Source organism: Halichoeres trimaculatus, unplaced genomic scaffold (assembly GCF_033239565.1).
Source record: "Halichoeres trimaculatus isolate MK-OKI-2021-1 unplaced genomic scaffold, fHalTri1.1 fHalTri1_scaffold_4, whole genome shotgun sequence".
Taxonomy (NCBI): domain Eukaryota; kingdom Metazoa; phylum Chordata; class Actinopteri; order Labriformes; family Labridae; genus Halichoeres; species Halichoeres trimaculatus.
The window spans coordinates 29,868,130-29,893,531 of NW_027437182.1; the positions used below are offsets into that span (position 1 = coordinate 29,868,130).

General features: G+C 40.8%; 1 protein-coding gene across 2 annotated transcripts in view; it reads right to left on the reverse strand.

Moving 5' to 3' along the window:
* Positions 1–25,402, reverse strand: part of agbl4 (AGBL carboxypeptidase 4) — a 357,831-nt gene that overhangs the window by 142,173 nt on the left and 190,256 nt on the right. For both annotated transcript variants that reach the window (XM_074667739.1, XM_074667740.1), the window contains exon 5: positions 7,812–8,028. In XM_074667739.1, coding sequence (XP_074523840.1) covers positions 7,812–8,028 — 217 coding nt within the window. The remainder of the gene's footprint in view (positions 1–7,811; positions 8,029–25,402) is intronic.

The window sequence follows — 25,402 nt, forward strand, 5'->3', positions numbered from 1 at the left end:
CATTAGTTCAACAGTACCATTATCACAATCACGCAGACTCCCGTGTTGTGCTTGTGCTGCTGAATCTGCCGACTGTGTTTCAACAACATGGGCATCTGTTGCTCCACTTCTGCTTCCACTTCTCTTCTTAGTATTCGCCAATACACCAAATGATCAGCTCAACTCTACTTTGGTGGAGATCTCCCAAAAGCTGACCTGGACAAGACGCTCATATGCCAACTACAGGCGTGGCATGCTTACTACAGCATTTCTAGTCCCTCAGCGTTTCCATGTAAATGCAGATTTTTTTCACTGAGTTCTCGGATGAAACATGCTCGTGTAAACGGTGTCAAAGTCCAGCTGGCTGCTAATACACAAAACAGGGGAAGTGCAGATTGAACAGATTCAGCAGCACTAAACTATTCAGGTCAGCTAAAACCCTGTTTCCATATAAACGAGAGGCCAAAACGCAACCAGACTTTTGCGTTTCATTCTGAAACAGTTGCCATGTGAGCGTCCCCTCACAGGGCTTAGATTTTCAAGCTTCATCCACCAGTCTGTTTAGCATTGAAGGAGCCTTTTTAGGGATTACCAAAACATTTTTTAGAATTTTTTCAGGTTTAATAGACTTTCCAGATACTTAGCAAACGATGTCGTATCGTTTTTGAATTGCACTGTCCTTAGGTGGGGATAAGTCCAAGACTCCAAAACAGTGCTCTGCTGGCCCTTGTGTTGGGGTTGCCTGCTGACAAACTGCGCCTGTATGCTTAGCTTGTAGGTGGTAGCTCAAACTGGATTTACTTTGATTCTTGATAATTCTTCTAAACAAAAATTGCATGTTACTTTTGACTTGTCAATTGAGCCACCTGGGAGTTTTATACAGTGAAACATGCAGTTCAAAAGCAAAGTGGTGTTTTGTTACATCAAGGCAGCAGCAAGAACAAAAAGATGCTGTGATTGTGTAATACAGTGTAATAAAACAAGACTAGAGGAATATTCCAAATTTTGCAGAACAATATTTGATATTGTTTTAACTGTGGGTTTATGAGTCTAAAATATCTCAAATTTTCATTTTGTTCAATATCTGATGGAAACGACTTAATTTTTCCACTTTATTCTAATTTGTTGAAATCCATCCATACATTTAGTATAAAGTTCTTTTAGGGTAGAAATCATGATAATGCTTTATTAATTGAAGATAAGAACTGTGTCTGAAATGCATGTCCTGTGTTCTCTGTTGTGTCTCCATCAGTTTGACTGGCTCACTCCTCCAGTATGGCTGCTGACCTTCTCCTCTCTCCACGGCTCGAGTGGCTATTGATTGGATCTTGGCACACAGTGTACAAACACAGAGATAAGGAGAGAGAGAGAGAGAGAGAGGCAGCCAGGCAAATATAGCTGCAGTCCCCACTCCACTCTTTGCTCAAGACACGGACCAAAAAAAAAAAAAGGAAGAAGGAAGAAAAAAAGAAAAACTTGTTCTTGGAGACTCCACTCCCACCCAGACATGGCACCTGAACACTGATAGCAGACAGGATTAGGTCTAAAATTCAATCACAACAGCCTAAGTAATGTTAAGTCACTGCGGCTGACAGTGACTACTGCCTCCCTTCACCACAGTACAAGTGATCTATCATAATCTAGCTTTGATTTGTGAGATTTCAAAAGAAAAAAACAAGAATTGAGTGGATGTGACATCTGGGCGCTGTGATTCCTGGATCGATAGTTTAACTTTCTGTGTGTATGTGAACAGAATAAAACAGAGAAAGGACTCAGAGCTCTGAAGTTGCTCTAAGGCTAGCTTTCAGACCACCTTAAGGCTGGTCAGTGACCTGTCCACTCTGGCACCCTGAGGTCTCTCATTTACACTCTCTTTCCATCTGGTCTACAGGCAGAGGCAGTGCTGTGTCAGGGGTGACTAATAGTGTCATAGTCCTCCCCCCTCCCCCAGCAGGGCCAGCAGAAGGAAAACTCAAAATGCTGCCTCCGCAACTCCAAGGCAGACACTTCCCACTGGTGAGACAGGGAGGAAAAAAAAGCTTTGTCAACAGCCAAGGTGGGCAGAAAGGACACTTTCAATTCCACATGGCCTGGGGACACTTGAAGACCACTCAGAAATGAGGAAATAGTTTGAAAGAAGGGGGCAGTAGGCATCTTTATGAAGTGGCTTGTTAGCATTGTAGCAGGTCAAACTGGTGTTGTCTCTTTCTCTGTATCTCTGTGGACATGGATGCCTCAGGGGGTGAAAAAGAGAAAGAGGCAGAGAGAAGAGGTTTGCTCAGATACTGTCACGATGGTATACAAAGGGAATGTTCAGACAGGAAAGGTCCGGAGGAACAGACACAGGGCCACGGACCTGGCAGAGCAGGGATGGGAAGACTCCAAACCCTTCCCCTCCAGGGGAAGAAAAGAAGTGTGTGTTTGTGTGATTTGAAATGGGTGTTCTTTAAGGGCACAGACCAAAGTGTATGCACCCAGAAAAACACATACAGCAAAAAATAACATGAAGTAAAGAAGTTTAGCAAACACTCTTCATGCAATAGTGTGAACTGAAGAGAAAGCTTAATATTATGCTTTTGCAGGAAATTACATGCGTCAATCTGTAACACGTTGATATCTGTTTGATTAAAGCCACTAGTTGCTTTGCTTAGAAACAAAGACATGAAACAGGTAAAAACAACCAGCCCTGTTAAGTTGTAAATCTGCAACAAATCAAAACTAATTTGTATTTCTGTGCAAATCCTCACACAAGGCAACCATCACCCAAGACGTCTATTGAATAGCTTCTCATAAAACTTGGCAGGATTAAGTCGTCATCATAGGTGCTCCTAGGTTAGGTATCATAAGCAGTGGACAGGTCCAGGCTGGAGAGCATTCTTTGGAGCCTGATAAGCTTTGGCTTTGAATTCAAGCCACAAATGCAACTGTTTGTGACCTTCTTCAGAAGAAGCACACATGTAATTTTTTTCCAAGCATACAATGTACTTAGAGTGAACAGCATGGCTGCCATTTACCACTGCATGGTTTTGAAGCCAAAATTCCCCCATGATAGGTGCCGCCATTGAAGAAGTTGTGCAGCCAGAGTCTGCACAGTAGAGACGATGAGGGATTCTGGGAGAATCTGAGTGGAGCTGGGTGACAAAAATGATAATATTTTTTTCTATATTTATTTCTTTGAGAATCTAATCACTTCCTGACTCTACCTCCCAGCATATTTTACAATCCCCAGAAAAAATACACGAGAACGGCAGCTGTCAATCATCGTCAAACGTGACGTCGGGCTTTATTTTTAACCTTGTGTAACTAATGAAAACAAAACTTTTCAGAAAAATGATATCTTCAAGCCACCACAACAATCGGACGTGAGAAACATTTCTATGAGGTATATTAATTTTTTAAAGTTTGACCACAGCCCACCTGGAATGACTGGAGAGCTGGATTTTTTTTACCTATACTGCAGCCAGTCACCAGGGGGAGCAGTTTTTGTGGCGACCTGACTTCGAGCCGAGCAAGATGACGTCTATTTTTTTACAGTTTATGTTTCCAAGAGGTTGTTAAAAAGCTGATTAAAGAGTAACATGAATCAGAAATGTTGGGCTGTAAGGAGGGTTTTTTTTTTTTTTTTGACAGTTGAGGTACCTCAATGGGGTAAAATGAAAAAAAACAAAACAAAAAAAAAAAAAACAGTGTCCTGACAATCCTTTATTTTGACATGGGATTACACCCACAGATTCTTGCCTGAAGACTTTGCATTAGGTGCAGGTTAATAATGGCACTGTTACTTAAAAAATAAAGTTTGGCTTCAGGCTATTAGGTGCTTTAAGGCAATGGGTAAATCTTGAGAGTGGGGGAAAAGCATTGCATTATTAACAAATAAAACATTTTTATACATATTCAAGTGATTTTGAAGGACATTTAAACTTCTTCAAAATCAACTGGGAAGAAATTAATTTGTTTGTTCCTTCTTGAACTTGTCGGTTGCATTATATACAGTTTAAATCTGGTCTGTGACAGATCTGTATTAATCAGGAGACCATTACACAGTATAAACATTAGATGCTGTTATTTTTTTGTTTTGTTTTTTTGCCTTAACAGCTAAGGTAGATTGATAATAATGTGTGTGTAGATCATACAACCAAATTTGGTAATAGTTTGTTCAGATACATTTTAATAGTGAAACTGTTTTAATTCTGTATGCAGATGGTCAGTTTTTAATGTCTACAAATCAAACAGTGGAGAAATAGAGTTTTTAGCCTTTGCTTCAAACTACTCATATATTCCTCATCAGAATGTGTAATCTCATCAATGAATAACTCATAATCTAGTCTCCTTTTCTTTTTACGATAGGGATGTCAGATGACATCATTTAGGCTGATCAGAAAAAGAGAAAACTTGTTTAAGGCTTAACTTTGAAGCCACCATTTGTGCTGATATATAGATATTAAAGTGAGTTTTCTGAACAGGTAAATTCAGGTCTTATCGTACAGTCTCAATTGGCAGGTTGGAAATGAGTGAACTGAAATGGCTGCAGAAGTGAGAGGCTGGTGTGAAAATTACATTCAGATCCTTCTGGTTTGCCCTTTTCAGTTTATCCCAGAAATGTTACGTCTCTGTGTTTTCATCTTTGTATTTCAATTAAACTGATTTCTTACAATGCAATCTGAATCAGTGTAGTGAAAATCTGAAATTCAGTTCACTCAGTTAGAGTAGCACGGTTTGAGTAACACAATCAAAAATACCTGCCTCATACATCAGTTAACACTACCTCAATTATAAAGATGGAATGAGCTGGAAGGAAAAAATTAAAACAGGCCGCCCTTTTTACTGTATCTGAGTCGAGCAGTGCAGGCTGGATGGCAGTGATTTTGTTCACAGGAATACATTACGGAAAACAAATTAGTCAGCAAGATAGAAGAATGCCAGAGCAAATGGCCCTGGCTCGTATTTCCATCCTCATGAGATAACTGTGCCCATTAGAAGGTTAAAGCGATTGTGGTGTCCCTGCAAAGACTCTGCCTTGAAAACGGCAGCAATCCGTCTTTAAACTTTGATGCAGCTAGAAAGCTCTCCTCATCCCTTCTCATCCCTTGCTCTTTAACCTTAGTGTATGTGTGTGTGTGTGTGTGTGTGTGTGTGTGTGTGTGTGTGTGTGTGTGTGTGTGTGTGTGTGTGTGTGTGTGTGTGTGTGTAGTTGCATATGTGCATGAGATAGAGACAGGGAAGAGGAAAACAGCTAGAGAGGGAGAGAGCAGACAGAGAGGAGAGATATGAGAGGGTGGGGCCGGGCTGTCTGCCACCCAGGCCCAGGGAACATAAAGAGAAAAATACGGCCATAAAACCTCTCTATGACTATGAATACTAATACTGACTCTGTGAGCCAAACCAAGCGAGTCTGTCCTCTCTCTGTTCCCCTCTCTTTCACTCAGACAAATGATGTGGCTTAAAATAAAGCAGGACTTGTGTGCTGCACGGGCAGAATTGTAAAGCTTAGAATTTATACTGTTATACACAGCAGTGTAGAAGTACAGATGGAGACATACAAACCGCTAACATCCTGTCTTTGCACCCTGAGAACATGTTGTATTTCACTTTGCTGTGATGTTTCAGTGCTTCTTTAACAGTTTGGCTGTCTTCTGGAAACAGGCATCACTGCATTAGAAAAAGGACGTCTCTTAAATCAATATTACCCCTGCTACAAAAACTGACTAATGCTAACTAACTACTGCACAAAACTATAAAACTATAAAATACTGCATGCTCAAAGTCTCCATGGTTAGTTTTAGTTTACCAGATCGTGTGATGCTGGACAGTACTCTCAGTGCTTCACTGTAGATCCAAAGGCAAGTTTTAAGAATGAGTGAAATACAATAGTATCAAGTATGAAAAGGTTGATAAAACATGGGCAAATGTGCAGATGGATGACACACCTGCTTGTGCAAAGTGAAGCCAAAACACCCGCTGCCACAAGTACCAGCATACTGAGGACCTAATTGCACGACTATTGGGGAATACTAAGTCATAAAGTGGTGCAACAGATGCACATTTTGTTAAAAGACAGTCAGCAGATACAGCAGATTCAGCAGCACAAGCACAACAAGGTAGTTTGCAACGATCGTAACAACAGTACTTTTGTCCTGTTGTATGTACTCGCGCAAAGCGCAGCGTGACATCAGCATTTCCACTGAAAACGCCAGCTTACTGTTTACACGGCAACGGTGTCGGCTGTGTTTCAGAAAAATTACAATCTGGAGGCTGTTTTCAAAAGTTTGCATTTTACATCGACAACACCTTTTTTCTGTGTAAACAAGAGGCTGAAACGCAACAAAACTTTTGCGCTCCACCCTAAAACTGTTGTTGTGTAAACGGCCCCTGAAATGGTAGCCAATCTACAAAGCCAGAGCAGAATGGCCCTTTCTAACTTACCAGTACTAAATTGCTCAGGTTGGCACAGTCTCCTGTGTTACAGTGTCTTGTTCTAGTGTTCATTGGTGATGTCCTAAAGCAACTTATTTCCCAGATGTAACAAACAGAAATTTGATTTGAACAGACTGACTAATCTACAGGTAAAGATGAGATTGAAAAAAGGCAAAATCAAGCAAAATATGTCTATTACCGCTAAACACGGAATCATTGAGTCTGAGGGTAAACCATGCTGAAATTTAAAAAAAAAAAAACAGTGTGGTTGATGTTAGCAGAGCTAGCACCACCGGCCATGGTGGTAAATTGAATAGCAGATCATTAAAGCAAAAAGGCAGCACCTATTTACCTGAGCAAAAGCCCCTGCTAGTGGCAGGTGGTGGTGTTACAATTAAGACACAGCATACCAGCTGTATTTCAGGCCAGTCATAATAATGTCAATGTAGCTGACTGAGCTGACAATTATAACGCTATGCCTCTATAACAGGTAAGTGAAAGCTAACAACTTTCTTAAAACATCTTTATAAAAGAAACAAAACTTTGAAGGAAGGCTGTTATATCTCACACAAATGCAAGATAATCAAGAACAGCTTCAGTTAGGAGAGAAGTCTACACTGTAACTTCATGTCCAGTTTTTTAGGGTTGTTATTGTAAAAAAAATGAACGCAGGTGTGGTCATTTTTATCACGTATAGGTGAACTCTGCTTTCATTCTCATTGTCAATGCTGACTTTGCAATAAAAAACTTAAAATTTGTCCACAAACAGAAGCAGAAAAAAATGTTTCATTACAGCAGGCCAACAGATACTCTCTTTACAGACATACTACTGTCTCTTTTTCCTTTTATCAACCACAGCAGTGGTGGCTTCATTCAACAGTGGTTAAATTTTGGTTATTTAATGGTCAGGTGCTCCTTTCAGATACCTGCACTTGCATGGTGCCTCCCTTGCAGCCAGCTTTTCTCTGACAAATGTTGGACGACAGAAGAAAAAGTCGTAATCTCTCAAGCATTTCTAATGAGTTTTTCTCCTACAATTATTTGATAAGAGCAGACAAGACTGGAGGCAGCGTGTATGATACACCGGCTCCAACTGCCGAGGTGAGAGCTCTGCTGATTACACACAGAGCCATTTACACACACAGTCGCGCACACTAACAGGCACACACTCGCAGCCAGAGGCTTACAGTCCGTCATCTCAGAGTGCAACAATCCTAATAATAACATGAGAGGCTGGAGTTATGACCAGCAGGCACACACAAGTTACCAATCTGGGTCTCCTTATTCTGGACACACGCACACACAAACACACTCTCAACCTACAACCCTCCACACCGAATCCCCACCACCATGTGACCCGCCATAACCACTTTCACCTCATAGACAGACTTTTCTGCACTTTCAAGCTCATGACTTACCACACTGAGGCCCAGCTGCTCCCTCTGCAGGTAGGGCAGGTTCCTGCGCTCCAGGCTGGCCAGGTAGTGCTGCAGTCTGGAGTAGGTGTAGGGGTAGCAGTAGGCGAACTGGTAGACGTCATCCTCACGGTCAAAACAGAAGGCGAAGGACATGACATAGTTGCGCCGGTGGTCAGGACAACGGTAGTAGTACACGTTTTTAGCAGGAAGCCTCTGCCTGCAATGAGAAACATTGAAAAGAAATTTGAGGGGTGGCTTAAAAAAAGGGTATTTGAATAACATCTCAAGGAGAGAAATCTCCAAAGCATAAAACTACATCAGGTGGAGACGCGAGGAATAGAAGATAGGAAGTGCAGGGAAGCCAAAGAACAAGGAGACAATAATTTCTGCGTTACACTTAGACATAAGTTTTGTATCGCAGTGATGTCATGATCCTTGTCGTCTTCTGAAGATGTTAATTTATCTAGCAAAGAAAACAAGGACCAGAAAGTTTTGGGATCCATGTGGGTGTGCACAGTGCTCCAAAAGTGTGATTAGTCTTTTATTGATTATTTAAGATATTCTAAACAGAGAGGTAATTGTTTTTAAAGTGCTGCTGATTTAAAATAAACAACACATTATTAATCATCACATTGGGATCCATCATTTGTCAAATAAACACAACTATAATTTATTATTAGCAGCAAGAAAGCAGTGACAACGAAATGGAAGTGACAGATTGAGATGAGAATAGATGTGAACAGCAGAACAATGGAATTAGAAGAAACTGAGGGACAATTAGTCAGCAAAGTTTACAAATTAAAAGGCAAAGAGACTTTATTTTCTTAGATTTCTGACATTAAAATGTTTTGGAGCTGCGTGTTAAATTGGACATATCTGAAAACTGTTTGTTCCTGTGTCAAAATGTCAAAAAATTAAAATATAAAAATGTTAACAAGATACGACAACAAACTCCTTAAAGGACTCAGAAAAAACTCATTCCCTTTCACGAGGAAAATTTCCATGCCGCGCACACTCGAAAATATGTAACCTGCTGGTTGGAGAAGCAGGGTTAGGATGGCAGAAGAACGGGATCTCCTAGTAGTTGAAGTGCAGAAACATAGCCATCTGTATGACTCTTCACGCAGAGATCTCCGTGACAACCGAGTGGTAAATAATTCATGGCGTGAAATTGAGGCCACTCTCGGCAGAGAAGAGAAAACGGTCAAGATAACTAGGAAAAATCTCCGGAGCAGATATATTATGTTGTAAACAAAAGGCAAACTTCTTCGACTCGCGTTTAGTGCTCTGGTAGATGTATTTTTGTGAAACATCGCCCCCTGCAGACGGGAACAGACGCCGCTTGGGGTGTCAAAAAGCATAGAAGCCCGATGTGTTCTCTTGTGCGGATCTTGTGCATCTGATTTCCTTGTGTGGCATGAAAAGTATAACACAGCCTTATGACACAACCAGAATATGTCCTTCTTACAGAATAGAACTTTATTTGTCATTGCAACAAGTGCAACAAAATTGCAAATTAATTTGCAAATTATCTGTTTGGTGTTACATTGAGTGATATTAAATTGATAAATTAAGGATTGTGTAAACAGCGCTGTGTATCAGCGCATCATATAGCTCAGTGTTTCTCTAGGTTTACAGCCTTGGGGGGTCGACGTCGCTGTCGGCAGCTGGGGGGCAGAAGAGCGAGTGTAATATCTTTACAGAGAATGCGCTGGTAGCTGTTTCTTGTTGTGGTTTTCCCATCTCTCTGTCAGCTTGTTTGTGTGCAAATATACGCGGACATGTTTGTGTGTTGTGAACACTTTGGGGTGGATCTTCACCGTGCACGAAAGAGGAATGTGAGCCCAACAATGTACAATTGAAATCTATCATGTGAATTAGATAAATAACATATGACTATTTTAGTCTGTTGATTGATCTATGAGAGACTCTAACTGTAAATTACTTCTGCTGAGATCTGGTGCTATATGGAAACCCCTACCATTATATGGGTGGGCCTCCCCCCTGTATAATGGAAGGGGAAACACTGTAGCTTGTTTACTTCAGTTATGCACATTGCTGTCTGCTTAGTTTGAGTCTTTTCCTTTAGTTACACACTTTGCTGAATTCCAGTTGTATGTTGCATACCTTGCCCGTGGTGAAAAAGACTGATGTGTTCATCTTATGGACGATCGATGGACTGTGGGACAGTACTGCTGCTGTCTACAGAACTTCTCTGCTTACTCCACATGATTTTCTTTCACACTCCTCACTCCTCTATCTCCGTCTTCCTCTCTTCCCTCATTTAGCCCTTACTTCAGAGTTCAGAGACATGGTCTGAGATATGTTGTTTGTATGTGTTTGGCTTCGTTTATTGCTCAGCTTTCTTAACTTTTTTTTTATTTCTCCAGTCTCTCATGTCTTATCCTGTCACTTCCTGTCTCCACCTTGTCAGTTAAGGCTCCACCAGCAGCACCACCAGCGCCACCATATGAGCCCTGGCTGACGCTCTAAGAGAGGAGGATAAAAGGATGACGAGGACGATGAGTGACGAGTTTTGGGGTGTTGGGAGCAGGGAGGAAGGTGGAATAAGGAGATAAGGGGAAAATGAGAGAGCAGGGCGATGGCAGATCTGGGCCTGATACTGAGATATATGGGAAGCTGCAGCAGCAGCTAGCAGCGTAGAAGCTGTGTGATGGCGAGGCCGGCTACTGAGCTATGGCAACAGATCAGATGGAGATGCTATCTGGGCTGTGATAGGAACAGGGACCTGGTAATCAACAAACAGGACAGACGGCTCTCTGCTAACTCTGCCGAAGTGAACTTCTCTCTCTGACTCACCTCCGAAGATGAAGGACAGAAGGGAGACGCATGAGAGTTTTATGTGTTTGCTCAGACACCTTATACATCAGGTCTGACCAGAGACTTGCATAAAAATGCATAGTGAACACACTGGCATGCATTTTCAAACACTTTAAGATGTCCCTGCAGGTAGCTAGTAAAACAAAAAGCTAAATCACTCGGCCTCGCTTAGACTGAGGGGAAGCAGGGAGAGAAAAGCAGGGCTGATAATTCCTTCAGAGGAGGAGAAGGGGGAATGTATCTGCATGTGGCTATCTCAGCAGAATACTAATGCAGCTGATGGCTAGCTTTACCACACCCAGCCTCCCCTCTGGAGCCGGCTTAGCAGCCTTGTCTTACAGGCTGTAAAGCTGGGCGAGGAAGATGAAGACACAAAAACAGCAAAAGAAAAAAAATGTTAATCTTGGAAATAAAAGAGCTATTTCCATCCATGAACAATATTCCTAAAACTGCGTGGGCTTGAAGCACGGCACACTGTGAGTAAAAGTGACCAGCAAGGACAAAATAAAATCTCCACATGACGCACTTACAGACACATGTACCCACAATCGTCTCCATACACACACTCACACTGGTGCATTACTGAGGTGCCAGCCCTCCGAGGTGTAGGTTAATTAAAATAAGATGACACCTCACCTCTTTACATATTTCCCTGTTTGACTCTCCCCGTCTATGCAATCCCACTTCTCTCTGTCTCCCCTCCTCTTCCTCACTGCTGGGCGGCGACTGGGTGACCTTGCCTCAGACTGAAAAAGTCCTGGCTATTGATTTTAATTACTGCTGCTTGTCCCATCCCAGCATTATAGTTATAGGTGGGAGAAAATAGCACTGTGGCTGCCTGGGAGGGCCTGAACTACAGGTTAAGACAAAGACTGCACCCACCTTATATGTACCACAGTTATGGTTGCAAAGATAAAAAGCGAAAACTTCTGCAGTCTGTTTCTCACAAGCCCTTTGTTTTCTTATGTTCCAGTGATGGCCCGTGCTTCTGCTCCTGCTCAGCTGCTGGCAATTTGTTTTATCTAAATGGTGCCTCCCTGTGCCTCTCCTCCTGCCCATCTCTTGACGTGGTACAGTGCCGTTGCTCCCAAACAGAATTATCACTGTGTGGGATAAGGAGTGAGAAAAAATAGAGCAGCTTCCCCCACAGGTGATAACACGCTCACACATGGTTTTACAATTCAGTGATCACAGGCACACAAACAGGAATATGCAAAGAGTCACACACTAAAAAAAGAGGCAGAGCAAACTCAAGCCGCGTGTGAGCTACATCAAGGTCATTTTTTGACAGTGAGCCGTGGGACAAGTTAACTGCGAGAGTGTCTCATCGCAGCCTCTGAATAACCAGACAAAGGCAGAGACAAAGGCTGACAAACAGAGACAGGGGCAAGTAAAGGGACAAAGTCGGGGAGAAACAGAGGAAAATAAAGAGACGAGAGGGGAGAGGGTTTTGTACAGCTAGCAGGCAGCCTTTAGCGAGGTGTCACTTTGCTTGCCGGGGCTTTTCTCCCAATGAACCGATGGTAGCTACAAACTCCACTCTGATTTTGATGGCACCGGTGCCTCTCTGAAGTTTCGAGATGAAGGCTTATAAATTGGTAGCTTTCATACGGGCGACATCTCGTCTATATTCTCAAATCAATCAAGCATAGAGGACACGCCAATCACTGCTGCTCTGAGCACTCTAACAGACAAAGGAGAAAACATACAGGACAAAACTCTCCAGGCCTGGACCCACACACACACATACACACATACTCCCATCGACTCTCTTTTATTTTCTATCTCACAGTTGTCTCTCCAAGCTTGTCAAACCTTCCTCCTGTCAACTGTTACGAAGGTTAAATGTCTTCCAATATGCCCGTACAGCTGTCAGGCTCCACAGATCCCCGCCTGCTCATTTAAAGACAAATAGTTAGTCTGTTTGGCAAACATCTCACATTGACTGACATATTTCTTTACTCCCCTCTGTGTTACTACGCCAATAATTGAAGAGGCAATATTTCCTGGCACTCTAAAATGATGCCAGATGTTAGATAGGCTCATTGTTTTTAAAACACGGCCCTGTTGTTGTTGTACTGCATACTAACTCAGGCAGAGACTGTCCTCTTGTATCATCTGAGGAGTGTTAAAATATGTGGTTATGTATATTCATGTGCGGGGAAGTGAGGACATGTGTGTGTTATCATGACAGGATATATATTCTTGAGGCATCCATCTATCTTTTTTGAATGCAAATCAAGTTGCAACAAAGCTTTTGGGAGACAGTTACTAGGCAACCTGTTCTTTCTATTTAGTTTGGGCTGCTGTTTATTGTATGTGCTGGAGCAGAGTGTTTATTGGCACTACATCTCGTAACACTGTTATGCCGATGACTCTCAGCTTTGGCTTCCATCAAAGTGAATGATTAGTTGGATCTCAACATTTAAACTTGGAGCAAAAAATGAAGCCTTCCTGTAGGATCTCCAGAGGTCATCAGACATAGAGGGACCCCAACAAAACGCCACAAGATTGACTATGAGGTAAAAGCTGTGATAAAACCAGTTCATTACAGCCTAGAAAAATCTTAAATTAAAACATTTCCTCTCTTTGGTGATTCAAAGTTATGTTCTCTTTATTCTAGCTCCTCCTTGTACACTGAAATCAGAAAGTCATTCATGTCCTGTTCTCAGCTGTCTAAAATTTCAGCAGCCAGCCTTGTGACTGGTTCAAGGAAAGAGGTTTTGCTACCCCTTCCAATATGACTGAACTCCACACCTCTCAGATCCTTTGACATGGGCCTTCTTGAAGTCTCTTGATGAAATCTTAAATTCTGAGGCTTTAATAACAATTAAGAGCCTCGGACTCTGAACCAGCCTTACTTTGTATGTTAGGTCTGCCTACACTACTGTTTGGTCCTTTTCCACCATCTGCAAAACTTTGGTCAGTTGCTGCTGTTATTTGCTATATCCCTTTCTTGTGCCATTTTATTTGGACAAATTTGATCAGTGTATCGTTCGTTCATTCTATATCTGTTTTAGAATCCAAAATCGGAAAACGGATAACAGCCTGTTATTTCATTTCTCGTTTTCAAATCAAAAATCGGAAAACAAGTAACGGCCTGTTTTTCACTGTTTCTGTTTTGTTTAGAAGTTAAAAATAGAATATGAGAGAATGGAATTGTCATGGGATTTTTGTTCTATTCGTTTTTGGTTTGTATCAGTTTCGATGTGTTGTGACCCGAGTGTTGTTGACTTTTTTCTCCGGAAGGCCAGTCTTTAACCACACGGATTTTGAAACCTATTCACAGAGATAGAGAAGGCAATATACAGTGAGTGACATACAAATCAACCACTATGGCCGCACTAGAACAATATGCCGATGTTATTTGAAGCTGGTAAGACCCACACAGACATTTTGGAGACGTTGCAGGAGATGGGTGTCTGGAGATGCTCTGCAATAAGTGTCAGACTTTTCTACATGTTTATTTCTGCTACATGTCATTACTGATGCCTCCTAAGTGTGACACGCTTCCCCTTTTAAAAAAGTACGTACATGTCCACCATCCTTGACAAAAACATTGACTAATGCTAACTGTAAAACAGCTATCGTGGTGCTCGATTCACCCATCAGTGGAATCACCCGGTAGAGACTGACTGACGTCCCTGAGAAAAAAAAAGTCAACAACTCCCGGGTCACAACACATCGAAAATGATACAAACCAAAAACGAATAGAAAAAAAAGTCCCATGATAGTTCCATTCTCTTATAGACTATTTTTAATTTCAAAACAAAATCAAAACAGTGAAAAAATTAGGACTTTTTTTTTTCTCGATTTTTGATTTTAAAATTAGAAATAAAATAAGTCATCTGTTTTTCAATTTTGGATTCATGAGTGGATATGGAATGAACGAATGAAAACGAATGATACATTGACAAAATGTCCTTGGCTAATGAGCAAATCAGCATGCAGGAGAAAGTCACGGATTCTGACTAAGTTAGAGTTCACTGTAGACTGGCTCCAATATCCAAGGTATCCCATCAAAGCCATGAAATTACATATTTCAACGATAACGTTAGAAACAACATGGTGCAGAAAACAGTACCTCTATTTTTAAGGCATTTGTAGGGATGTAGCTGATATGACTGACAGGCGGGCGTGTTGTGGCTGTTTGCCTAGGAGGCCTCATCTCTTTCTCTTCGATGTTTCCTACAGTAGCTGGTTTAGCTTGATGAAGCATTTCCGTCATCCATAGCCGTCATCACCATTACTGCAATTGTTGGACCTCATGAAAACTAGGGGTACACCGATCACAATTTTCAGGCTGATCACCAATCGCCGATCTTTAAGAAGCCTGACCTGCCGATACTGATTTTTACTTTTTATTTTTAAAATTGACAGCATATATCTTCAATGTTCCAATCTTATTTTATTGAAAATCATTGAACAATGCCTGTGAAACAATAAAATCTTTATATTTTAACTTAAAAAAACAATAATGTGTCCTGAGTTTTAGGTCTCAGAGCAAAAAGTAACAATGGCTGGCTGTCGGACCTTCCCAGAGGTATACAAGATCAGTTTTATATGGACGGATGGGCCGATCACCGATCTCTGATCATTGATCCCCTATTTCCCAAAATTAAGGAAACTGGCACCGATCAATCAGTGCATGTCTAATAAAAACGTCTTCAAAACCAATGAGTGACAACACTGAAACTACTTCCATGTTTTAGACAGCCTCTAAGTCTGATCTGGCTTTTTCAGAAGAGCACTGTAGTAGAGAAGAACAGACATATAACTTTCGAAAAGAGCTTAATCCCGACTTTCTGCAGCTGTAACCCAAGATCAGAATTTTAAAAAACCAGTACTTACCACTAGGGTCTGTAGCTAGGAGCAATAAGTGACGTTTCTTTTTTTTTTTCTTGAACTGAAAGAGTGGGAGTGGCACAAATCCTCTAATGAGGCAGCTTAAACATAAAAGTACAAGATGAATAACCTGATCAAAACAACCAAGCAGTGAAATCATGTCAGGCTGCCCTTTCTTCATATAGTTATCATCATCACTGGTTAATAGCTTTGGTTAACTTTCCCCCACTAACATCTACCGCCTGGTGTCACAGCTTAAATTATACCCAAGGTGAGTTGGTCAAATGAAGTCGTTCAGTATCAGATCCCACACCCGAGGCCCTCTAGCTGAATCCAGATTATGCAGTAGACATAAAAATGTGAAGTTATTTCCATAAAACTCTGAAAGCAGCCATAAATCTTCGAGTCTGATCTAAATAAAGCGTGTTTCCTGGACGTTGGAGCATCTCAGTTTGCTGTGCCGATATGTTTAAAACTGAGGGAGGGGTTGGGTGCCTGTGTTTGCTTGTATCTGTGTACAGTTGGGTTTGTGTTACAGTCTTCCCTTGAGTGTAAAAATTTATCTCTTTTTCATGTCCTCCTCATCACATCAACCTTTTCAGTCTAATTTACTGTCCAGCTAAAAACAACAACAAAAAACCCTTCTACCTTAGGTCTGATTTAATTTGACACTTTTCAAAATTAGAAATAATGCCACAGGAATCTTCTCAGGACTCTTTTCTCAGAAAACAATTTTGTTGTTTCATTTTTTGCCAAATTGTTGATCCTAAAATGGGAATATACTTCTGCACCACTCACTCCAGTCACTGAATAAGACTAGAAAACAAATCCCTCTCATGTTAATGTCTGCAGTATTAATTCTCTTTGCTTAAATAATTACGTTTAAACTCCTAAGTTGGTCCACTGTAAATCAGTCAAAATAGTGAGTGATGTACACCCATACATTCACAAGAGATACTTCTACTGCCTTTGAAGTGGCAGCAGTGCTGAAAAAGGGGAGGATTTACAGTAGCTGCTTTAACTCATGTAGCCTTACAGAGTTGAACTGAAAAATAAGAATTAACTTTTCTTAAATTAGTTTTACATATTCATCTTTAAGAACTACATTGAGTCTTTATTTGTCAGCCTCAAGATTCTCTGAGATTAAATTCTGGAAACCTGATTAAAGAAGCTTTGTGGGGTGTCTTAACCGCAGATGCACAACAAACTGAAGTCATTTATCATTAAATTCATTCATGCAGCCAAATAAGTTTACTTATTTTGCAGTTCTACTAATGAGCAAAGTGACAGTGCCTGCATGGACCAGTAGAGGGCCATTAGATTAAGCAAGAGGTGACCCAAGAGCTCAGTGAGACAGAGACTTAGTGCATGTAGATTAAAGTTAACATTTTATAACACCATGAGACATCTCTGTTTTATCTTGATTGGAAATACTGCAGGTGGCACATGCAGAGTATGCAACTAAACTGTAGCAAAGCAGTGAAGCACAAGGGTTGAATGAGACAAATAACCTCTCATACATGGACATAAAACATGTCATTTCTCATATCAAGTTGTTTTAAGTGAGAGGCTGAGATTTTTGGATTTTTTGAGAAAGAAAGAAAGAAAGAAAGAAAGAAAGAAAGAAAGAAAGAAAGAAAGAAAGAAAGAAAGAAAGAAAGATTTTTGATTTTTTTTACACAACTTTATTTACACATTAATACTTTTGATGCACAAAATTAAATCTATCAATTTATGAGTGTCACCACTGAAATCCTCTCAGGCTTTTATAAAATTAGGATTAAAGCACAGCTTCTCATCAACAACAAAACAAACAGCTGAAGTACAACACCACTGAGACAAAAACTCATCCAGATTTCTCATGAAGGAATAAAACGTTAAGTCCACACTGACTCTGACTTTAACCAGGGACACAAAAATTTGCAAGAAGCTTCTCCCCTAAACACCATCTATGGCATTTTTTCTGTGCTTTTGTAAATGGACAGTTTGGCTTGTCCCACTATAAAATTCAATAGTTTCCATTTTTTGAAAGAAAGAAAGAAAGAAAGAAAGAAAGAAAGAAAGAAAGAAAGAAAGAAAGAAAGAATACCTCCCCAGGTAAAGGGGTCCCAGAAGGGTCCCAGCGAGATTAAGCTCTCTAGACCTGCAAAAAGCTAGCTCCCCTGCGTCCTGTAGGGCAGCAGGGCAATTAGTAGAAAGCAGATGATCACTGGGCCCTCGCCACTGTGGCGCCACCAGTCCCCTTTGGGGCATCAGGGCAGGTGCATATCAGAGCGGGATAAAGAGGGGAACCACTATAAAACAACACACACACACACACACACGATCGCACTCACGCATGCACACTTGCTTACACATCACTGCCACTCATCAGGGGCTTATCGCTGACATCATCGTTTTATTACATCTGTGTGTGTGTGTGTGTGTGTGTGTGTGTGTGTGTGTGTGTGTGTGTGTGTGTGTGTATCTCAGTTAAAAAGAGGAGAAAAGATGGGCCATCCATCCATAATTGTGTGATGCAGCATTTCCCAGAGTGTAACATTATACTCCCACCACATTATCTATCTATGTGTGTGTGTGTGTGTGTGTGTGTGTGTGTGTGTGTGTGTGTGTATGTGTGTGTGTGTGTGTGTGTGTGTGTGTGTGTGTGTGTGTGTGTGTGTGTGTGAGTGTGTGTGTGTGTGTGTGTGTGTGTGTGTGTGTGTGTGTGTGTGTGTGTATCAATAAGTGTAGTCTGAATAGACAGACTGGCGCCAGATGAAGAACTAATAATAATAATGTTCTATGCGATGACACACACACATATTTACACACACACACACATACGCCTCTATCAAAGTGGGTGTGCATGTGTTGGCACAGTTGGGGGTTGGTCATGTGATCTACAGTAGATGCAACTTCACTCCATTAGTGGACACTCCACAAGACCCCTCTTATCCATCCGTTCCTGACCTTTTTTACTCCATGTTTCTTTTCACATCCTCTTTATTTCCTTTTGTCAAAAATAAACTGTAATCTGTTCAGACTAATGTGTAGTGGACTCAAAGTACTGGTCAGTCTAAAACCAGTGTGACAACAAAATAAGTAATTTGAGAAAACAGTCATGGCAACTTTCATCATGATAAAGATATGAATGATCTCACTGTTTTTGACACGCAGACTGAGTCAAACCAGAAACAAAGGGAAGGAAGTGATGGAAGATCTAACATCAGCCATTAGCTTCATGTATGAACTGTGTGTGTGTGTGTGTGTGTGTGTGTGTGTGTGTGTGTGTGAGTGAGCAGGTGTATGAGTAAGAGCACCGAGGTCTCAGTGATGAGATCATTCTGTCTGGAGATGTACTCAGCAGAAGGTAATGCGGCGCTCATGACACATTCTGAAATCACTTTTTTATTTAATTCCACATGAGCTCACCTCCTGTATTCCATTATGGTAATCAAAATGACTTGCATTGTGGGAAAAAAAACATCACCAACAGCACGAATAATGCAATAATACGCTAAATAAATTAATTTTTTTTGAGTCACAATCAGCAATAGTGAATTTTCAATGATGACTCATTTATTGGGCTTGTAGTGTTAAAAAGTGTACTGTTTTTTATTTTTTTATTCTGGTTAGGTTTTTGTAAGTTTTTATACTTAATATTATTGAGCAATAAAAAATATTGCTATATAAAATCATTTTTAAAAAACAAGTTATTTTCACAAAAAATTAGGTTGCTCAAAAGATTGTGTTTTGATTGGTTGCTGTTTTTTTAGACAGAATCCACAACATCAATTTCAGGGCATTTTACTCAAGCACTTACAGTTGCAAGAAAGTAATTCTGCTGCATATTGGTACGAGTTAAATCTATTTCAAATTCTTTATATCCACCATATTTTCTGAAATTAAACAGCATTTTACAGAGAGAAAAAACAAAGTATGATACAATGTTAATTGTGTCTTAGCATTAGCAGCAGTTCTGAAGCAGACCTGAGTAACCTTGGAAGAAAAAAAGGGTATCTCCTCTGTACAGACCTCTGCTACTGTTGTTGACAAATTTGATAACAGAGGCCTCACCCCTTTTGATTGGTCCGTAATGTAGAAGTGACATTGGCTTTTATGGTTATCTTCCCAAAGTGAACAATTTCAAAATAGGAGTGCTGTGGGTGCAGCATTAGAAATATATATACCTAAAACAGATGCTGCCAGTGCAGAAAATTACACAACTAGGAAGACACTGTGCACTGAGCAGTGATCAAGAAAAACACAGAGCCATAAACAACACAATTCCCTGGTTTGGTTTGGTTTGGTTTGGTTTGGTTTGGTTTGGTTTGGTTTGGTTTGGTTTGATTTGGTTTGATTTGGTTTAGTTTGGTTATGTTTGGTTTGGTTTGGTTTGATTTGATTTGATTTGATTTGATTTGGTTTGATTTGATTTGATGTAATTTTTGATTTGATTTGATTTGGTTATGTTTGGTTTGATTTGGTTTTGTTTGGTTTGGTTTGATTTGGTTTGGTTTGGTTTGGTTTGGTTTGGTTATGTTTGGTTTGGTTTTGTTTGGTTTTATTTGGTTTTGTTTGGTTTGGTTTGGTTTGGTTTGGTTTGGTTTGATTTGATTTGATTTAATTTGATTTGATTTGATGTAATTTTTGATTTAATTTGATTTGTTTGGTTTGATTTGGTTTGGTTTGGTTTGGTTTGGTTTGGTTTGATTTGGTTTGGTTTGGTTTGATTTGATTTGGTTTGGTTTGATTTGGTTTAGTTTGGTTATTTTTGGTTTGTTTTGTTTGGTTTTGTTTGGATTGGTTATGTTTGGTTTTGTTTGGTTTGGTTTTGTTTGACTTGATTTGATGTAATATTTGATTTGATTTGATTTGGTTTGGTTTTTTTGGTATGGTTTGGTTTGGTTTGGTTTGATTTGGTTTGGTTTGATTTGGTTATGTTTGGTTTGGTTTGGTTTGGTTTGGTTTGATTTGTTTTTTTTTTTTTGGTGTGGTTTGGTTTGATTTGGTTTGGTTTGATTTGGTTTGGTTTGGTTTGATTTGGTTTGGTTTGGTTTGATTTGGTTTAGTTTGGTTGTGTTTGGTTTGGTTTGGTTTGGTTTTGTTTGGTTTTATTTGGTTTTGTTTGGTTTGGTTTTGTTTGGTTTGGTTTGGTTTGGTTTGGTTTGGTTTGATTTGATTTGATTTGATGTGATTTGATTTAATTTGATTTGATTTGATGTAATTTTTGATTTGATTTGATTTGTTTGGTTTGATTTGGTTTGGTCTGGTCTGGTTTGGTTTGGTTCGGTTTGGTTTGATTTGGTTGCAGGTTGACTTTAGCCGCGTTACCACCAAGCAGTCCGGTTGGGTTCAGTACAGCTTGGCACGGATGGTACAGTAAAGCCTGATCACGTTTGCGTTTCCACAGCAAAACTGTGCCCTCTTGTGGTAGGGGGCATGTAAGCCCGATGCCAAAGAGCACAGATTGAAGACATGCAGCATTTCGTCCTCTCTGTGATTGGCATGTAGCTCTTTGATACAAAGTGCAATCAAGCTTAGTTTCAGAGAAGACTGTGTGCCACCAGGAAAAATGCAGACGTGTTGCACAGTAAGTGACGATTCTTTTGACCAATCAACGGTCTGCAGTGTTGTAGCTCCACCTTTGAGAGTGGATTGGTTCAGTCTGGCATCCATACGAAAGGGTCCTAAAAAGATGGACGACTCTTCTTGGTTATTTGGTGATCCGTCCTGGGATAAGTCAGTGAAAACGCTACAAAATACGTGCTGTACCAAGACGAACCGAACTGAACCGGTCTGTTTGGTGCAAACGCAGCTTTTGCCTTCTCTCCCTGCGTTTTCTGTCTTTCATTACTCTCAGTACCTAGTGGGGACAACCTGCCTTGCAAATTACAACAATTTTGATCCTTGTCTTGTAATTCATGGGAAACTGTGATGGTTGAATCCCAATTCACAAATTTAAAAAAAAGTTGATTTATAAACTCAGTTCACATTTTACTTTCAAGTGTTAGGCCATCCTTAATAATCATTAACTTAATTTTGGTAACTGTTGTAAAATCTAAAGAGCTACTGAGGATGATGTGAGATGTGCAGTATGGCACAGAAAGTTGCTTCAAGTGCAACAATGTGAATCTATCCGTAGAACTGTTCCCATAAAACAAACAAACAAAACGATTAAATGGTAAATACAAATAAGCAGAACTTGGGGCCTCAAGACTTGTACATTATTTTCATGGTCAATGTCTGAAACACAAGGTTACTTTGAGGCCACAGAAGTGACGCTGGGATCAGCACGCAAACCCAATTTTGTGTCTGTCACAAGATCAATAGAGCTGTACTTGTCTGGAGAAACAATTTGGTCTTTCAGTTAAATCATATGTTGCATTATCAGGGGCTACAGTCCCCAACACAGGCAGCCTGGAATCAATTCCCACTTGCGGCTCTTTACTGCATGCTTTACCCAACCCCCTCTTCCAGTTTCTCACTTTATCGGCTGTCCCATCTCAGAAAATAAAAGGCACGACAAGCTGAAAAGTAAACTTGAAATAAAATAGAATTGTGCTACAATCTGTATCTTGTTGCCTCACCTCTTTCTCCACTCTGCCTCAGTGTCCCTCCCTCCCTCCCTCTTCATCCTCCCTGAGGGCCCTGCTGGCCTTGGCACAGAGATGCCAGCCTGTCTGCCCGCATTTCCCTCGGCACGACGGTGGCAGCTGGGGGCCTGGCTGCCCTGTCTGCCTCCATACTCCCTGGTATATTGCACACACAAACACGCTCTCCACTTTCACAGCTTGCAGCCAGACTGGTGTCGCCATGTGTGTGCCAGTGGTAGCAGCAACCAACAGGAAGGGAGGGCGAGTGGGAAGAAGGGGAGGTGAGGGTAGAGAGGGAACACAGTTGGGTGGCAGGTGTGGGTGGATGGGCGCTCGGGCTCTCGGGCTCTCAGACAGCCAGATGCTGCCAATTAACTTCTTCGGCCGCCATGGGGCTGCAGGGGGGAAAGTCTGGCACCTGTACCATCCGACTCCCACCCAAACACACATACACACACACACACACACATGAATACACTCTTTCGTTTGGCTGGTGTGAGGGATGATGGCCACATACTACCTCTGAGCTTTTGAGACACGCACACACACCTGGAATACTGTAACTCGTAAACTCTGTGACCTTTTACAAAATGATCTTCTCTTCCTCTCTCTTTTCTGCCTTCCTCTTTTCCATTTATGACAGGTGTGCAAAAGAAAAAGGGTCAACTCTCGGTATGGAGTAGCAAACACGCCTGCAACACCGCAACACAGCTGTGCAAGAGTGACTGCGACCTCCTGTATGTGAATATGACCCCAGGATAAAAGCCCTTCTCCTCTCACTCTCTTTCATACACTCAATCTATATTTGTGTGTGAATATGTGTGCGTTTGTCTGTGTGTGTTTCTGCTGTCGGGCTGTGTTGGTGATTACACTAGACAGAAGGAATTACAGGCTATTACAGAAGGGAGCCTGTGGCTGCAGCAGCCAGAGCTGCACTGCCCTTAAAGGCTTACGGCTCTCAAAAAGCTGTGCAGCCTATTATCCCCAGCACAGCAAACAACAGCCTGCTGAACATTGAATATATAAATACTGAGAACAAGCATGAATCTCTGCTGTGATATAGTGCTTGGATTTTATAGCTCCATTCAAAATCCAAGAACTGCCTGTGTAGGGCGGAAAAGGGCAAAGCAGGTATGGACGTTTGCCAGAGAGGGAAGACATTTCCATTTTTGTTGGCAAAAAATATGATTTTATATATTTTTTTAAAAAGCATAAAAATATATAGAGAAGATAAAATCTGAACACCTTCAAAAGGTGACAAGAAAAGACCATACCTATAAAATTATGTACAATAAAACATTATTTGAAAATGAACTCAAGGTTTGGTTGACCTTAAAAATAAAGTTTAAGTTTTTGTGGCATCAAGACAACATTCTTGTCCTGGCCTCTCGATATAGGTTTGATCCAGAAATACATTTTTAAGCCGGGTTTCCACCAAACAGACCGGTTCGGTTCATCTGCGCATTTTACGGTGTGTCCACTAACTAATCCTAGGACAGATCCCCAAATAACCGAGACGAGCCGTCCCACTTTTTTGGGACCCTTTCGTATGAGTGCCAGACTGAACTGATCCGCTCTCGGAAGGTGGAGCTACAACACTGCAGACCGTTGATTGGTCGGTAGAATCGTCACTTTACCTGTGACAGCAGCTTTATTTCTCCTGGCAGCTCACAGTCTTCTCTGAAACAAAGCTTGATTTCACTTTGTATCAAAGAGCTACATGCCAATCACAGAGAGGATGTAATGCTGCATGTCTTTGATCTATGCCCTTTGTTTACTGTGTCAGCGTCACACTTTTGTTTAACAGCTGCGGCTTTCGGCATCCAGCTTATACGCCACCTACCACAGAGGGCACAGTTTTGCTGTGGAAACGCAAACGGGATCAGACTTAACTGTACCAAACCATGCCAAACCGTACTGAACTGACCCAGATTGCTTGGTGGGAACGTGGCTTTAGAGTGTTGATATAAAGACTGTCTAGCTCTGCTACTTTTTTTCTTGTCTTTTTAAGCCTGGGGGTGGGATGGGAGGTGTTACAGGTACTGTACTCTACTTTGGTTGTTTTTTGTATGTTTTATATGTCTCTTTACAACGTGAAAACTTGTAAATAAAGTAAAAAAAAGTATACAACAGAATAAAAATGTCTTTCTTCTGCAATGACACCACACCTCTTCTCATACTTTTACCCCTGCTCTATTTTTAAGTCATGTAGTGTGTTGTTAAATGTTGAGATTTTGTGTTTTATAAGCTCTGTTCTCACTGAACGCTTTGCCAAATATGAAATTGCTTTCCCACCAGGGATTCTGTATTGAACTGATGTATTACAGTAAAGCCAAATATATTAGTTCAACAATATTTTTGATGATGAAAATGCTTTAGGCTCAAACATTTCACAGATTGTATCAAAACAGATATTTTCCTACGTGACGACAGCACCAGTCAAGAGTGAATTTCACTTACTGTGTGCCAGACGACAGGAAACTTCTGTGTGTTTACTCTGATCTGAATAAAGGAATGATGAGTTCTTTATATTTATTTGTCATTATGTCTGAAGCGAGTGTGTCACAGAGAGCTCTACAATGATTTATCAAAACATTTAATCTGAAAAGGATAGGATGTTGAGATCATTGAATGAGGAACATATCTGCCTAACTCGGATATCTCTGGGGTCGACACACTCAAGAAATCATTTTCTTTCGCAAAGTTTACCCTTTAAAATTCAATATTTGGCATTGTTAAACAAATAACAAGAGCTCCAGAGACATAAAAGTGAGAAAAGAAAGAGTTTGAGGGCTTCTGGGGAGATGATGGATGGGTAGCAGGGTGCGAGATCTGTCAATTTCTTGTCAATATGAGGTTCAAAGTCTGACAGAAGATAAATATTCTGCTCATGAAAGTATTTCTGCAAACCAGAGAAAGATGTTGATCTCATGCAAACTGCAATATTTATTTATTTATTTATTTTCAAATTCAATCATCAGTTTAGTCAGGTGTGAGTTAATGATGTTACCTATCAACAAATTAACAATGAAGGCCTCATCATTGGCAGTGCACACACACACACACATACACACGAATAGTGGGCTGTGTCCATCAGGAGAACATGTTCCCTCGCTGTTCTGAGTGACAGATGACTTGTCAGAGAGCTAAACGGGAGAATATTTTACTGCAGATTGAAAGAGGAGGAAAATGAGAGATGGGGAATAGCAGGAAAAAAAAGAAAGAAATTGCTCCATTACACCAGAGAGGTAAATCACTCGATGTGCTGGAGATCACAGAGTAGCATTTACATTTACACACATGTTCACACGCGCACATGTATGAACA